Raw genomic sequence first — 15645 nt, 5'->3', positions numbered from 1 at the left:
TGGACCACTATACTGTATTCGGTACACTGGGGGCACGAGCAAGAGCTGGTGCAGCATCGGTACGATGGATAAGATCTCGCGAGCTCTGTTTCATATACATTGAGAGCTTTGTTTAATGTTAGTATAACGTGGATAATCAACACAAGTTCGAGCTCAACGTAACATCCGAAGATGCATTTACTAGACGGGCTTTTAATGGTTTTTTTTTTCTCAATGAGAAAGTACTTCAATGTGTTTCATTGTCTACAAGCATTACAGATAGTTGTAAGAACATGCGCAGGTGTTCGGGTGCTTTGGCGAGCGGCTGAGAGAGGCGGAAAGACATTCGCCCAGACACAAGGGTAAGCTCCACCAGAGTGCTCATCGAGGCCAGAGAAGTCGCCGTGGACCGTCATGGCCAGATCCTGGTCAAGATTTAGTATGTTTTTTTCGGGATGATCTGCTCACTTGTTTAATCGAGTCGCTTGTGGAGTACGTTACAACAACTTTTGGGTAGCCCACGGGTATCCTCCAAGAACCCATGGGCGGTCTCGCGATGTCCAAAACCCGACGGTCTGGTGAGGTCTAGATCATCAGATCGGGTGACGTCAGGTGACCCTCACGTTATTGACGCGGACTCAATTGTAAATTAACTATAACCAGTGGGATAACGCAGTCTGCGTGACCCCAGGATAGGGGAAAGGGCAGGGAGGCTAGTGGTCGCGAGGATAGTGAACAATAGTGATCCCGATTTTACGGTCCCAAACCTAAAGCTCGGACCTGATCGGAGTGGCCCCGTAAGCTTCTAAAGCAATTGTGGACTGCAGGATCGTAGTGCGCTATCGATACATACTCATCCTTGAAGATCAGCATTGGCGGTATCGATTCCAAATACGATGTAGGTGGATCATCTGCCTATCCTAGCTCAGAAGCTCTACTGGCCGTACTGTGCACAATATTTGGGTGAGGATTTGTATGCTTGTCCTGCGTCGGTCAGCAAGTTTTTAGGAATGCTCCCGTCAAGAGCATCCACACAAATATGTATGGGTGCGCTGACTAGGGTGAATCTAGTTAACTAACTAACATGTCTTTCTGATCTCTAGTCTGTAGGATGGCTCGTGTCTCAAGTTAGAGCAGCGGAGCATGTGGTGTCAACGAAAAGCTATCTTCGTTGAACAGAACCAGCTTAGCGTGGTATTTACTAGAAAACGAGGCTGGGCATTCATTACTGTCAACATCGTTCAGAGGCGGGCCACTCGCCTGTGACATCGAACCGATGTCTATGACATTCACAACCCAGTTGACCTTTCATCTTTGGACAAAGAAAGAAAGATCAGAACTGAAAGAGGTTGACTGGTTTGCAAAGCAACAGTGACGCTAAACAAACCTATTCCACAATTTCGTCGTTGAACATTAGTGAGGACAAAGATCTGCGAACGTGCTGCTAAATTCCAGTGCAGCTTGGGCCGATTCGGTCATGTTAGAGCCTAAATGATGACTATATTGGCTGGATATTACTCTCGACGATCATACTACCCAGCCGTATGCAGCCTGCAGGAATTCTATACACAGGAACGTTCAGCACCATATTGTATTTCATGTGACCCACTTGCAAATGACCCACATTGTACATAGTACTATAGTAGCGGGGTGCTAAAACACATACTACAGAGTAGTGGGTTCACAACACCTTCGGACGATCTCGGGCGTAATAGATCTACACTGTCCATAAGTATTTTCCCAAGGTCGGCTATGTCATAGCCCCCGTAAGGAGGAATGAGTACGGTCATTCCTTTATAATTTGCTGGTCCATGATAGTTTCCGGACATCGTCTCCTCCCCCTTGCTGGACTCACCCCGACGCCTAGAACCACATAGCATCAGAGATCAGCGGTTTATCCGACCACGGGTATGTTTTCCCTCTCCTGCTAAAAATCGGCATAATGAAACACTGTTCGTCATACGTGGGAATTTAGCTCCAGTCTGACGACGTCTGAGCTTGAATATAAAAGAGTCTCCCACGGACGAGTTGTCATATTCCGTCCTAGGACGCACGGCTCCATCTTACGGTCTGTCAATTGTCAGTTGCTAGTACTTCACTAGCCTTTCCTCCACGTCCAGATCGATGCGGTTCTCGTATTATATTGGGCTGCTGGCCCTAGTTGCAGGAGTCAATGGACAGTCCGGCAATGAGAAACAGCACTGTGTGGTCAATGTTGTGAGGTCGGCTGGTATGGCTGGCCATGTCTCCACCGGTTTTTGCCAGGACCCGTCGTCACTCGGTGACCTCCTCTCGACTGGGAACTATACCAAGGAGGAATGCGATGCCCAGCGTGACACGATTATCAAGAAACTCAATTCGATCTACAAAGATCCTGTCAAGACGTATCGCCCTCCTTATTTCTTGAATCCGCAGACATACGATGAGAAGTACCGCACCGGTAAGGGCGAGAAATTTCTTACCACGTCCAAAACATTCGGCGAAGACAAGGCTTGGCTGTCCACAATGCTTTTTCCCGACAAGGGGCCTGCGTTACTGGAGATAAACGATCATATCACAAAGGCATGTGAAGGGAAAACCGCTTTATCAAGTGTATCGACATGCATCCTCGAGCAGCACGCATGTCAGGCAGCTTGGCCAAACGAGTCGTTTCACCCCGCGAGCGAACAGCCAAGTTGGCTTTAATGGACCGTTTGAAATTTATAAGCCCCAGCATTCCATACGCGAACACATGGGCGAGTTTTTCGCGTGGGCGAGTTGGGTCTTGGGTGGTTTTTGGCGAGGTCTAGGCTGGTGAAATGGCGGCTTAAGACTTGGTTAGAGCGAAATGAAGATAAGGCGGGGTTTGAAACTACTTAACGACCGGTGAAATTGTTTTATCATGGTCATTGCTGAGATGATGAAATGGAAGAACGTCAAAAACAATATACAGAAAAAGTAGGATCTTAGTGTTGTGACACCCGCCTCCAAATGTCAGGCTCTGTTTGAGATCAAAGAACGCGAATCATACTGGGTTGCGCTTTTCTGTTTCATCAAAGTAGTTGAAGAACTTAACAATCATGTCCGACGGAGTCAGAGCGGTGCATTTGAACGCCAGAGACTTGCAAAATATTGGGACCAGGCTACTCGTCCTTAAACCCGAGGCTGCATTATTGGTAAGATGGGCGGCCTAGCCTAGCCAGTCATCGAAGATAACACGGTGGAAGACTGGTGGAAAAAAGACCATATGGCAATGGCAAGCTCTTCCCATTCGGATTTGGGGTCAAAGTAAGTCCCCGATACCCGCCATGCTCGGCCCTCACCGTCAGACGTTAGGAGGAGCCGCCTAGGGCTAGAGACCGAAGTTGTCGATGAAGGCAAGAACCGACACTTGTTCAACGGTCAAATCGCCAGATAACCAGCTCTCGATTGCAATTTTCGCCCACCAAGTAGAACTCGCCACCACAGAGCTTCGCTCTGCCCGCGAAGTCCAAATTCGGGTGAGTGAGGGGCGGGTAGTAAAGAGACTGAAATTGCAGGTATATGCTTGCCTCTTGTCTTCCCGGAGTTCGGCTCAGGAGAAGGACCCAGCAGAAGAATGTCGGTATGGAAGCATAATCGATGGGATGATAAACATAGTCGAGTATATTCTCCGGGTACTTCGATTCCCATAGGAGAGGGACAGGCTCAAGGGGGGTCGCTTGTAGGCTACAGTTCCCGCGATAGGGCACTAACGGGGCCTCAACACGATGCCGACGGTGCGGGCCATAGCCCGACAAGGGGATGCTGGTAACAATAGTAAATGATGACGGCCACCACTCATATTCTTCATCGGTGATATTTTCAGTAATTTCTAGAGCCCGGGCGTCGTTTGTGATTTCCAGCCGTTGGATGCTGGGACACCCACGTTGTCGGATACCGAAGAATTCCAGATCGCGGAAACCGAAGCGAACCTCAACCGTGGGTGCGCCTGGTTCTTGATCTATCAGGCTACCTGTAGGATCCAGGGACGGACGATAAGAGGACGGCTTCGAAATGTCCCAGACGAACAAGGATTCAATCGGCGCATCTTCGTCTGCAGTGTACAGACTGCGGTTCGGCTGCCACATATAGATCACGTAGTGCGTGTTGGTATGAGACGAGAAAAAGCGGTCTCGGTCACTGAGAGGATGGCCCAGGAACATGATTTTCCATTCGTTGCGCGGGACAATGCTCCAACCATCGTCGGAGTTGCGCGTCACGTCGAAGGACGAGGCAAAGTGACGATGGACGCCGTCGCTGTCATTGAGCCAGTGAAAGGCTTGGGGTTCTGCCCACTCGACAACAAGCAATTGCTTCTGCAGCCGCACGCGGCGCACGACTTTTCCGTGGACGATAAATGGCACCATGAAATTGCGCTCCGTCTTCAAATCCATCAGCACCAAACACTGGTGGTGAGCACTCGGATAGACCAGCAAATCGTCGTCGCACGTCCACATTGCCTCGCCGAACGGTCGGTCAACAAGGTCACTGAAGTGGCTGGCATGCGACTCCCACGGCGGGACGGGGAACCATTCGCGCTCGCCATTGCTGCCGAAGTCATCGCACAGCTGGTATTTCTGCAGCGTGCGAGGTTTCTGGATCGACATCCGATGCCATCGGGAAGCGACCTGGTCAAACAGACGGCGACACTCGTTATTGTCAATGTCGGAGCTTCTGGCTATGATCTCGTCTGCCTCTGGCGTCCCCAAAAACCATCTCTTCACCAGCGGCACGAGGATGGATGCGCTGCAAAAGGCCTCGTTCCATGAGCGCGAGACCTGGCGACAGTGCGCAATGTCATAGAAGGACAGCTGGCTAGAAATGACCCAGAAGAGGTCCAGGGGCAGCGTGGCCAGTTCGGGTGATGGTGTTGTCATTGGCAGAGTTGTGTTCCCCACACCACTTTGCGCCGACAACACCTGGCCTCTTTCTTCCTTCCTTCCTTCCTTCCTTCCTTGCCCTCCTTGTTCTCCCCATTCTGATCATTCCCATCGCCATACGGAATAATGATGCTGCCAAGCTCGATTCTGCTCGCCCTGCTGGCTGCGCTGCCAGCCAACGCTGACGGCCTGTACTCCAAGAAGTCGCCGGTGCTCAACCTGAACCAAAAGAGCTACAACGCTCTCATTGCCAACTCAAACTACACCTCCGTGAGTCAATCCCTTGCTTGACATGCTACTTCACAGCTAACTTCGCTGCTACAGATTGTCGAGTAAGCTTCTCTTCTCTCATTTTTGACCCACTCTTGGTTATCTCCGTCCTTCTCCGCTGACCCCGAGCTCTAGATTCTATGCCCCGTGGTGCGGCCACTGCCAGAACTTGAAACCCGCATACGAAAAAGCCGCGAAGAATCTGGACGGTCTGGCCAAGGTTGCGGCCGTCAACTGCGATGATGACGAGAACAAGTCCTTCTGTGGCCAGTTGGGCGTGCAGGGCTTCCCAACGCTTAAGATCGTGACGCCTGGCAAGAAACCGGGCAAGCCACGTGTGGAGGACTACAAGGGGGCGCGCACTGCCAAGGGCATTGTCGACGCGGTGGTGGACCAGATCCCCAACCACGTCAAGCGCGCTACGGACAAGGACCTGGACAAGTGGCTGGCCCAGAACGAGGACCGACCCAAGGCGATCCTGTTCACGGAGAAGGGCTCGACCAGCGCGCTGATTCGCGCGTTGGCGATCGACTTCCTGGGCTCGATTGATTTCGCCCAGGTGCGCGACAAGGAGAGCGAGTCGGTCGACAAGTATGACATCACCGAGTTCCCAACACTTGTCCTGGTTCCCGTCGACGGCGGCGAGAACAAGGTCTACAATGGCGAGATGAAGAAGCTTCCGATTACTGCCTTCCTCAGCCTAACGGCCAAGCCGAATCCGGACGCTTTGCCAGCGATGGCAGCGGAAGCTGCGGCGTCTGCTGCTGATTCCAAGGCCAAGGGCGCGAAACCGACACCAGCAGCTGACGACGACGGTTCCGATGAGGAGGCAGCTGCAACAAAACCCGCCCAGGTTCCTATCGCCGCGCCACCGATCCCCACTCTCGCAACTGCCGAATCCCTCGAGTCCAACTGCCTCGCACCCAAGTCCGGAACGTGTGTGCTTGCTCTTCTCCCGGAACCCAGCGAGGCAGATGCCGTGCTCCCCGCTATCGCAACAGATGCACTGGCCAGTCTGGCCGAAATCGTCCATAAGCACGCCCAGCGCGGAACGAAACTGTTCCCGCTGTATGCGGTGCCCGCCATCAACACAGGCTCCAAGACTGTACGTGACGGACTGGGCTTGGCCGATGACCAAACGATCCAAATCGTTGCTCTGAATGCCCGCCGCGGATGGTGGCGCCAGTATGGTGAAAGTGAGGACTTTGGTCTCCACGCCCTCGAGGCTTGGGTGGATGCGCTCCGGCTGGGTGAGGGTGCGAAGGAGAAGTTGCCTGAGGGGCTGGTGGTTGAATCTCAGGCTGAGGCGGAACATGATGAGCTGTAACGAAGGCAAAGCTAACCAGACAAACCTTCTTGCCTTGCTTACTTACTTGTACGGTTTCATTTCGGAATCCATTTAGCGAATTGCATGTTCTTCGTCTATATCTCAGAGAGATATTTATCCAATTTCTGACCTTGACGGTTTTCCTTCTTTTACCTAGGGCTCGGTGGAAGTATGGATGTCCGCCCCACACATCAATCAGTGAAAAGGAAGCTTGGTTTTATTCTATCTTCGAACTCTTACTGTATTTACAGTTCCTCATATGGCTTTGAAGCTGAAAACAGTAACTAGACCCGTGATGTTCGTCTCATATCTGAGTCGTTCGACACTAGTCGGCCAGGGGCATTTAAGGCATAAACAATCTGCGGGGTCCAGGTTCTCACAAACAAGCCACTGAATGCCGTTAATTGAAAACATTGCCTACTCAGGTATACTCTACGAACTTCCCCCAAAATCCAAGGCTGAAGTTTGGATGTACCTGTCCCCCAGTCGCCCCACATCTGCCTCGCAATTGTGGGACGCGCGATTAAGGGTCCGACTTGGAACGTGCATACTGTACTTCCTGAGAAGGATTTATCAACTAATCCAAGGAACTACTTGAGATTCAGGAGTAAGTGCATTAGGTAAATTCTTCCCAACCCATGGTTGCATTCCTACCTCGAGAAACTTGTAAAATGTGTGGCCTGAGTACATACGTGGCTGTTACTACATACCCGCCCCCAAATTTCGACTTTGCAACTAGTAGTTAGGCAACAACTAATTATGAAAATTGACTGTGGTTGCTAGTCCGGAATATAACACAAGCTGGTCTAACAAAGGATTCCCTTTGAAACCTTGTAGCCTTGCACAGCCCCTCAATGGCACGAAGGACCATCATGTTGATCACAATGTGCAAAAAGCCAGGGTCTTATTTTTCGTATATAGCACCCGCTGTATTACTTATGTAGCTATAGGCAATCTTTGAGTTGCTATCGCTATATGTGCCAAGATGCGAACACTCGGGACCTTGGCAGGTCTGTGGACAACGCTATTCCTTGTTCTTGTGACGCACGCTATCGAGTTGGACATCGACGATGAACGTAAGTGGATTTTGTTCTTCTTGACATTTTGTTGATTGAGACTTGGGGATAATAATAGATTATTTATTTCTGCTGACTATTACTGTCCCCCAAACTAGAATCTATCAAAGAGGCCGCGTCCAAAGCGACTTGGGGAGCAATGACATATTATCACGGCAATGAATCCGGTAGTATCCCAGGAAACATTCCACAGAAATGGTACGAGGGCGGTGCTTTGTTCTTGACAACAATCAATTACTGGTATTTCACAAACGACTCACAGTATAACGACGTAACAAAAGTTGGACTCGAGTTTCAGGGTGAGCCTGGGGACTTTTACCCAACCAACTGGACTACGTGGATTGTAAGGCATCATTCTAACAGCTTGACCAACTTCCTCTGCTTACTATTTCCAAGGGGAATGATGATCAGCTGTTCTGGAGTTTCGCCGCTATGACTGCTGCTGAGATGAACTTCCCCGAAACCGGACAATACTCATGGCTTAGCCTCGCCCAGGGCGTTTTCAACGCCCAGACCGCTGCTCCCACCCCCCAAAACACCGGGTGGGATCCGAATACCTGCGGTGGTGGCGTGCACTGGCAAAAATATATAGAAAAACCTGGATATGACTTGAAGAACGCCATCTCCAATGGAGGGCTATTCCAGCTGTCTGCGCGCCTTTACCGGTACACGAACAGAAGCGTCTATGCCGAATGGGCTGAGAAGATCTGGGACTGGTCTGTGGCTCATGACTTGGTAAATAACGTCACTTGGGAGGTGAACGATGGGGTATCTACAAACGACGACTGCCAAACTCCGGACCCACCCCAGTGGACATACAATTATGGCACCTTCCTTATGGGAGCGGCTTATATGTATAACAATGTATGTATAAGCTCCATTTTCCGACTCGTACCATCGCTGATCGACTATAGACCTCAGGAGCTGACCAAGAGCGCTGGCTTAATAACGTCTACGGGCTTGCAAATGCCACCCTTGATAAATTTTTTCTAAAGAAAAACGGGTATATCTTAGAGGAGCTGGGTTGCGATCCTTTCCCAGTATGCACGGACAGCAACGAGCTTTTGTTCAAAGGCCCTACCTCTTTGTGGCTAGGATGGACTGCCATTTTGGTTCCTCAAATATACGAGCAAATTATGCCAAAGCTGCAATATTCGGCCCAAGGGGCTGCAGCATCCTGTATAGGAGGCAGAGGGGATGAATGTGGTGGTAGCTGGTATATGAAGAAGTTCGATAACAAGGCAGGGTTAGAGCCCCAGATGACTGCGAGTAATATCTTCTCTATCAACTTGATTCCTTTCAGTCACGCCAAGAAAAGCAAAGGACCATTGACAGCGTCGACTGGTGGCACGAGTAAGGGCAACTTCAATGCAGGCAAAAACGATCCTAACAAGGGACATGCTCTACCACCGATCACGACAGGAGATCGAGTAGGTGCGGGGATCCTGACCGCAGTTATGATTGCTACTTTGATTGGTACTTTAGCCTGGATGCTTGTCGGAGAAGATCATCCAGGCAAGGTGTATGCATAGGGACCGCCGAGTGACTACGCTCTTGAGGGTTTTCGGCCCTGCAACTCTGGGTGACTAATATTCCGTTGATGGACGAGGGATTCAATTGAGTTAATTCTCGGCAGATTCCTGTTAGAACCAGCACAGATCCCCTGTTCCGTTTTGTTGCCGGATAATCGGCAGAGAACCGATTTGATTGGGTACAAATGTGTATTGTAAAGCACCTTTTTGGCATCGCAGTGGACTCAACGTTTTCTAGGAAACTCACCCAACTGTTCGAACATGTAGGGATTCATTATTGATTCAATATTCAATTAGCTGCTAGAGGGGCTCGAATAGAACAAAATGAGAAGAGACGGCAGCCTATCCATTGTTCTTTGGACAAAGGCTATTCTTACACCGGAAAACGATGTGGCTATTCCGTTTTTATAACCATTTCTCATATTGACGTTTTCTTATATACAAAACGGGTATCCAACTCATGATATGTCCAAACAGTGAACCAATTCTATCTCATCCGATGAGGATGAATTTGACAGTCAATTAAGAATACAACTCTCAAAGCATCTAGAGCAGATTCCCCAAGATATCCAAGCCCTGGTCTGTGAGCGAAGTTTGCCCAAATTGCTCGAGGATAATATCAGCAGCCTTCTCACCAACCATATAAGTCGAAACCGCGGTGAATGTTCCCGGGATACGAGGGTAGACGGAGGCATCAACCACACGCAGACCCTTCACACCACGGACCTGGAACTTCGAGTCTAGAACGGCCATCGGGTCATCGTCAGCACCAATCGGACATGTGCACGAGGCGTGGTGTCCCCAAGCCGTATTCTTGGCGTAGTCCTTAATATCCTCTGCGGACTTGACACCCGCACCAGGCAGGATCTCTTCAACCTGAAGCGGCTGGCGTGCGATGGCGTCCCGGGCGAGTTCGACTGTCTCATACAGAGCCTGTAGATCAGCGGCATAGTCACCGCTGCCGGTATCGAAGTAATTGAAAACGATATGAGGGAGATCAAGGGGATCCGCCGAGCGCAAGGAAACCTTTCCGGCCGTATTGCGCGGGTGAGACTTCAGGATAGCCCAGCTCCAGACATCGTGGCGTGCGGTGATATTGATGCTGTAGCCAGGGAAGTATCCACGGAAACCAACAGGTCCGCCGAAGACAAAGACATCCCAGTTCTCATCTGCCGTAGCTGAGCTCTTAAAGAACATGGTAGATGCAAAGCCATCCGAAGCGTACGTGCCTCTATTTCCGAGAACGGGGTTCTCCCAGCGCTTTAGGCACGGGTCTGTACTCTCCTTGCTCGTAAATGTACAGCCATCAAGCAGGGTGAAGTTTTCTGGGACAGTGCCTTGCACGGAGATTTCGTAGTGGTCCTGCAGGTTTGAGCCAACTCCGGGCAGGTCTGCCACGACGGGGATGCCAAATTTCTCGAGTTCGTCTCTAGGGCCGATGCCACTGTGCTTTAGGAGCATTGGAGAGTTGTATACGCCGCCGGAAACAATCACTTCACGGGATGCAGTCACGCTTCCCGGAGTACCACGCGTCTCTCCAGATCGAGGACTAGCCTTGAACAGGTACTTTCCGTCAAGAAATTCGACGCCCGTTGCCCGCGGCGGGCTCACAGACTCGTCAAAGAGAACCTTGGTCGCGAAACAGTCGGTGCGCACGTCAAGCGGATACTTCTTGCTTCCATCTGCATTCTTCGCATCACGCACGTCAACGACAAAGTCCCTCGACCCGACACGCACACTGTCCTTGGACGAGATAGGGATCTGATAGTAGCCCGGGTTCTGGTCACGCGCCAGCGAGTCGGCGTTAGCATCGCCCGCTCCCAGTGTAGCGAGGTTGAAGATTCCGCTGGTCCAATTACCCAGGGCCCAGAGGCCGCCGGTGATCATGCTGAGCAGCTGCGTGTCCTCGAGCACGAGGGTGAGCGGCGCTTCTTCGGTCTGCAGCCAGCCGTTGTAGCCGTGTCCTGGGCTCAGAGAAAGATAGTTGTTCCGCTCCGCGTTGATGAAGTATTTGCGCATGTTATTCGGGGCCCAGGATCCATCACCCGTCAGGGTGGCGACGTATTCGAAATCTGATTCAAACGGGTAGATGGCAACGAGGGCATTGTGCGCAGTGCAACCACCCAGCGCACCAGTCCGTGGATAGAGCGTTCCCTTGAGCGTCGAACCCGGTGGCGGATTGAGACCTGTATACTCGGTCCCATCGGGGGTTTCATAGGTCGTCTTGTAATCGAGAGCTTGGCGCTCGTCGTCCGCATAGTGGTGGACGAAAAAGTTCCATGACAACGCCGGGTCCTCGGAGGCTTTGGCCGAGTACGCGGGGACGCTGTAGTTCACGTTTTGGCCTTGATCATCGCCGGCTTCAATCAGGAGTGTCTTGTGGCCCGCCATGGCCAGACGAGCGGCCACAGGACCGCCACCGGCCCCTGAGCCGACGACGACATACTCGTAGCCCGTGAGTTCAACAGCATTGGCAAGCGACGCTGAGGCTGCTAGGAGCCCAATGGTGAGAGAAGGAAGAAACATGGCCAATTAAGACTTTACAATGAGCGGACGAACCATTGGCGAACGGGCCTGGCGAGTGCAGTTATATAACCCCTGTACATAGCAGGCTGCGCACATGTTCAGCGAGAGCATAATCCCCGGAGACAGTCACCGATGACCGGCGAACATGGTGGGTGGATCGAGAATGCCGATCGTCAAGAGTCGTCCTTTTCCTCTCCGCATTTGCGTCGCTGGAGTACCTATCGGAAGCCGAAGAAACCGAGACTAGCGGGGCTAGTGTACTGGCGCCTGTCTGAGCGGGCGCGGGATTCTTAGTTAGGACAAGTCGGAGCGAAAAGTCATTATTGGCTGGGGCTATATGCCCTAGACCGGACTAGGGTGGTGACACGCTCAGGCTAAATTCTTCTTCCCCCTGTGGCGTAAATCATAATTGCGTTTATCCCGAGGCAGGTTTGCTCAATCGCATGTTCCACATGAAAAAGGGGCAAGCGTAGGTGTTCGGAATACAGTACATAGTACTCGCACCTACTTCGGGCTCCTCCACAGAACCCCGACAATTGTGATCGGCGGTGGGTTTTTAGTTTCGACAAAAATCGTCACAAAACCCGAGGCGATGGATGGAAGGAATGGGAGAGTAACCGGAAAGGTCCACTTATTCCTTCAACAAGAATAATGTGGATTGTATACACAGTAGACACAATAGGTACACAAAAGAAAAATCCCAGCAGAAACCAAAGGAACACCTTGTCAAATGCAAAAGAAGACAGATTATCGATCTATTTCTTGCGGCCTTCCGTGCCCTTCTTGATAATCTTCTGCCGCTTGGAATCCACCTCCTTGTCAAAGATCTCGCGCGCAGTCTCACCCTTCTTCCGTTTCGACGTCTTGCTTTTGACGCTCACGGTGGAGCCACCGCCAGAACGGATCTGTTTCTCTGCGTCGTCCCAGGCCGCGGAGCCATGATCAATTTCGTATCTGGATACTGGAAATCAGTTATTGTTCATTCCTGGCTGTGAACGAGGATCGATTGATCTTACCGGTCCAGTGGGAGAGCGTCAATCAGTGCGCGCTGTTTCTCGCGCATCTCTTCGTCGATCTGTTGGCCGCCTTGGCGCAGTTCCTCGTCGAGACCGGTCTCTAGTGGTTTAAACCGGTCTTCAGAGACATGGTTATCGTCGTGAGCTCCGGATGCAGAGATGGTCGAGGGGACTTGATCGGCGGGCATGGTGTCGGCAACAGCACCTTCGACCAAGCCCCGGAACTGGGTAGACACCTTGCGAATAATCTTCAGGAACATGGCGAGGAGTTGCGCCGAAGGAAGATTCAGCTCCTTCTCCAGAGCGTCTAGGCTCTTGCGTTGCAGGCCGATGGCGAGGAGAATGGACTGTTGCACACCCGAGAGACTGACCTTGCCGGCGAGGCGGTTGGCAAAATAGTACTCGGAGATAGCGGGCACCATATCGAGGATGACGTGGTAGTCCAAGAGATTGTTGGCGTAGCTGTCGAGACGCTTCAAGTCAAAGGGAGAGAAGGCGGCGTCAAGGTCGGCCTTGGTCAGCGGGCGCCCAACAATAGAAGGGTCGAGCTTTGCGCCGGCATTGGCTGATTCACAGATGCTGAGAGAGAGAACAGAGGGGAACTCGCGGAACTGATAGGACAACAAAGCCAAGAACCGACGGTGAAAGTCTCGTGCAAAGGCGCCCAGCCAGGCGGCATCATTGGTGCCAGCTGTCAAAGTACGCAGCATCACACACGAGTGCTCACCCGTCAGCTCGTTGGGGGTCTGCCGCAGGTACACTGGACTGAAGGCGGAGCGCTTCCAGAACTTGTGAAGGTTGGGAGTGAGGCCGTAGCTGACGCCGACGTAATCGAGCATGTCGGGACGGCGCTCCGTTAGCTTGCCGAACAGCGGCGGCATGGAGCGAATGTCTCGGACGTGAACGTTGTCGTCTAGAAGATTAGAATTGGCAAGCTCGTCGTCTGTGACACGAACCATTTCCTCTTGGGGCGCAGCCGTGTCTTCGGACAAGCTCGTGAACTTGCCCTCGTAGAAATCCACCAGAAGCTCGAGAGCCCGCGAGCCATAACCCATACCCACATACTCCGGGTTGGTCGCGATCCGGACAATGCGAGCACCTGACAGACTGGCGAAATCCTCATCCTGAAATTGCTGGCTCACCAACCAGGGAATCAAATCCCCACCGGCTCGTTGACCACGGCTCAGGCTGTTGAGAACACTTTGCCGGCTGATGCGACCCTCAAGAGCAACTTGGATGACGCAGAGCGGTTCCGGTAGTTTTGTGGCCTCTTCATCGATAGGCGGGACGAGCACATACAGCTGGTGTGCAGGGGCATCGCTCATAAGCTGAAGGTCGTTTGGCGTGTTCTTGTAGTGGCTGGCCACATACAATGCCATCATCTGTTGCAAGAACTTCTCGGAAACAGGATGGAAGGAGAACAGAGTGTCACGGTTGACCTGGAGCAGCTGACATTGCGACGGGTGTGGGCAGCCTTGGGTATTCATTCGGGACTTGGGCAGAGTCGCATCGAGACACAGGACCTTGTTCAACCACTTCTCCACGGAGTCTCCCGGTGCATACCGGATCGGCTCAGCCAGAGTAATCTCCCTCAATGATCGACCACCAAGGTTCTTGTCTGCGTTCTTAGCAGACTTGCCTGTGCTACGGTCCGCAACGTCGGTGTCGTCGATCTTCATACCTCCACGGGACTGTTCCCGTAGTTGTTGGATCAGTTTCAGCGACAATGATCGGCCGGTACCCTCGTAGCCGTTGATGGTGGAGGCCATGAAGACCAGGTAGGGGCCCAGTAGCTTCCGCACCATCGGCAGCGGAATGGCCGCAGCTTCATCAATAACCAGAAGCTCTGCTTGTCCCAGAACGTGAGCGTCCTGCGGCTGAATATATTGGATGGTTTGACGGTGGTTGCGGTGGACATTAACACGCACAATGGCTTTGTTGAAATCCGGGTTTGTCGATTGCAGGATGGTATAGTCGACATGATCCAGGTAGCCCAAAGCGTCAAAGCCCTTGAATACAAACTCAAAGAGCGTCTTCAAGTTCTCTGGGCTTGGGGAAGTGATGAAGATATTGCTATAGCCATGGGCAATGGCCGCTGCAATCGAAACACCAAGAGCAGCCGATTTTCCGCGTCCTCGGCCTGCTGTGAGCGCAACGGTGCTCTTCAATGTCTTCTCTGCAATTGCATCGACAAAGGTGAGGAGCGCCTTGGCCTGGTCGACGGTGCGAGCCAGATTCACCAGAGGGCCCACAGGCTGCGAATCCGCTAGACTTTCCTTGATCTCCTCTAGCTCCTTTTGAGAGCCGGACTTGGTGGCATCGATTGACTCGGGAGGAGGAAGCGGCTTGACATTCTTGCCGCCGGAGATGGGCAGCACGTTCAGTTCGTCGTCGACCACCAAGCACGAATCGCAGCTACCCAGTGACAGGATGAACCGCTCATTAAAGCGGGCGACCACGTCGTCGTGTGCTTCCGTCCGGTATCTCGAGTGTATGTCCATGGACAAAGTGTAAAGCTGCTTCAGACTGTTCATGCTCTTGAGCAGCAGCAACACCATACCACCTCCCTCGACCGTTTCGATCGTACGCGCCAGCAGATTGGGCGTCATCGCCTCAAAGTCCTGCAGGATGCACATACCATATGTGTTACCCAAAATCTTCTCGGTTTCCTTGTAGTAGACATAGCGGATCTGGTTGAGGGTGATGAACAGCTCGAAGGGATCTTCCTGGTTGGGCTCGCGGATGCCTTGTTTGACCTGCTTCTTGATCTTGGCCTCGCGCTTCTTGCGGTGACTGGTGAAGCCCAGCAGATCCTTCTTGTAGGCCCAGAGCACGGATTTGTTCTGCTTAACGTCGACGCTGGACATGATGTAGTGCAGATGCACAATCACATCCTTGGCGCGGTCGCCCACCACGACGAAGAAGCTGCGCTTCTTCTCCTGCACGCCATTGCGAATGAGCGCGGGAATGCGCGAGTCGATGGCCTTGCGAGGCATGATGGTTGTGGGAGGGCGCGGGAGCTGGCCGCGGGAGAGAGCC

General features: G+C 52.2%; 6 protein-coding genes across 6 annotated transcripts; 3 read left to right on the top strand and 3 right to left on the bottom strand.

Moving 5' to 3' along the window:
• Positions 1-2103: 2103 nt before the first annotated feature.
• Positions 2104-2664, top strand: N7474_009108 (uncharacterized protein; the record flags this gene model as incomplete). The annotated part of the gene is made up of 1 exon (XM_057200518.1): positions 2104-2664. The coding sequence occupies one exon, from the start codon at positions 2104-2106 to the stop codon at positions 2662-2664; it is 561 nt and encodes a 186-aa protein (XP_057048505.1).
• Positions 2665-3353: 689 nt separating this feature from the next.
• On the bottom strand, positions 3354-4856 carry N7474_009107 (F-box protein; the record flags this gene model as incomplete). Its single annotated transcript, XM_057200517.1, has 1 exon — positions 3354-4856. One exon carries the CDS (start codon positions 4854-4856, stop codon positions 3354-3356), a length of 1503 nt encoding a protein of 500 aa, XP_057048504.1.
• A 129-nt stretch (positions 4857-4985) lies between these two features.
• Positions 4986-6456, top strand: N7474_009106 (putative disulfide isomerase; the record flags this gene model as incomplete). The annotated part of the gene is made up of 3 exons (XM_057200516.1): positions 4986-5129; positions 5184-5191; positions 5265-6456. 3 exons carry the CDS (start codon positions 4986-4988, stop codon positions 6454-6456), a joined length of 1344 nt encoding a protein of 447 aa, XP_057048503.1.
• Positions 6457-7441: 985 nt separating this feature from the next.
• Positions 7442-9052, top strand: N7474_009105 (glycoside hydrolase family 76 protein; the record flags this gene model as incomplete). The annotated part of the gene is made up of 4 exons (XM_057200515.1): positions 7442-7532; positions 7631-7875; positions 7929-8396; positions 8447-9052. Coding segments are annotated over 4 exons (1410 nt in total), but the record flags the coding sequence as incomplete, so codon positions are not given.
• Positions 9053-9610: 558 nt separating this feature from the next.
• On the bottom strand, positions 9611-11590 carry N7474_009104 (GMC family oxidoreductase; the record flags this gene model as incomplete). The annotated part of the gene is made up of 1 exon (XM_057200514.1): positions 9611-11590. The coding sequence occupies one exon, from the start codon at positions 11588-11590 to the stop codon at positions 9611-9613; it is 1980 nt and encodes a 659-aa protein (XP_057048501.1).
• Positions 11591-12345: 755 nt separating this feature from the next.
• Positions 12346-15602, bottom strand: N7474_009103 (ribosome biosynthesis protein KRE33; the record flags this gene model as incomplete). Its single annotated transcript, XM_057200513.1, has 2 exons — positions 12346-12544; positions 12607-15602. 2 exons carry the CDS (start codon positions 15600-15602, stop codon positions 12346-12348), a joined length of 3195 nt encoding a protein of 1064 aa, XP_057048500.1.
• Positions 15603-15645: the final 43 nt, after the last annotated feature.

The sequence above is a fragment of the Penicillium riverlandense genome (assembly GCF_028828495.1).
Source record: "Penicillium riverlandense strain IBT 135883 chromosome Unknown utg000008l_segment0_segment0, whole genome shotgun sequence".
Classification (NCBI taxonomy): Eukaryota; Fungi; Ascomycota; class Eurotiomycetes; order Eurotiales; family Aspergillaceae; genus Penicillium; species Penicillium riverlandense.
Note: the sequence above shows the minus strand (reverse complement) of the source record. Positions and strands in the feature narration are given on the sequence as shown.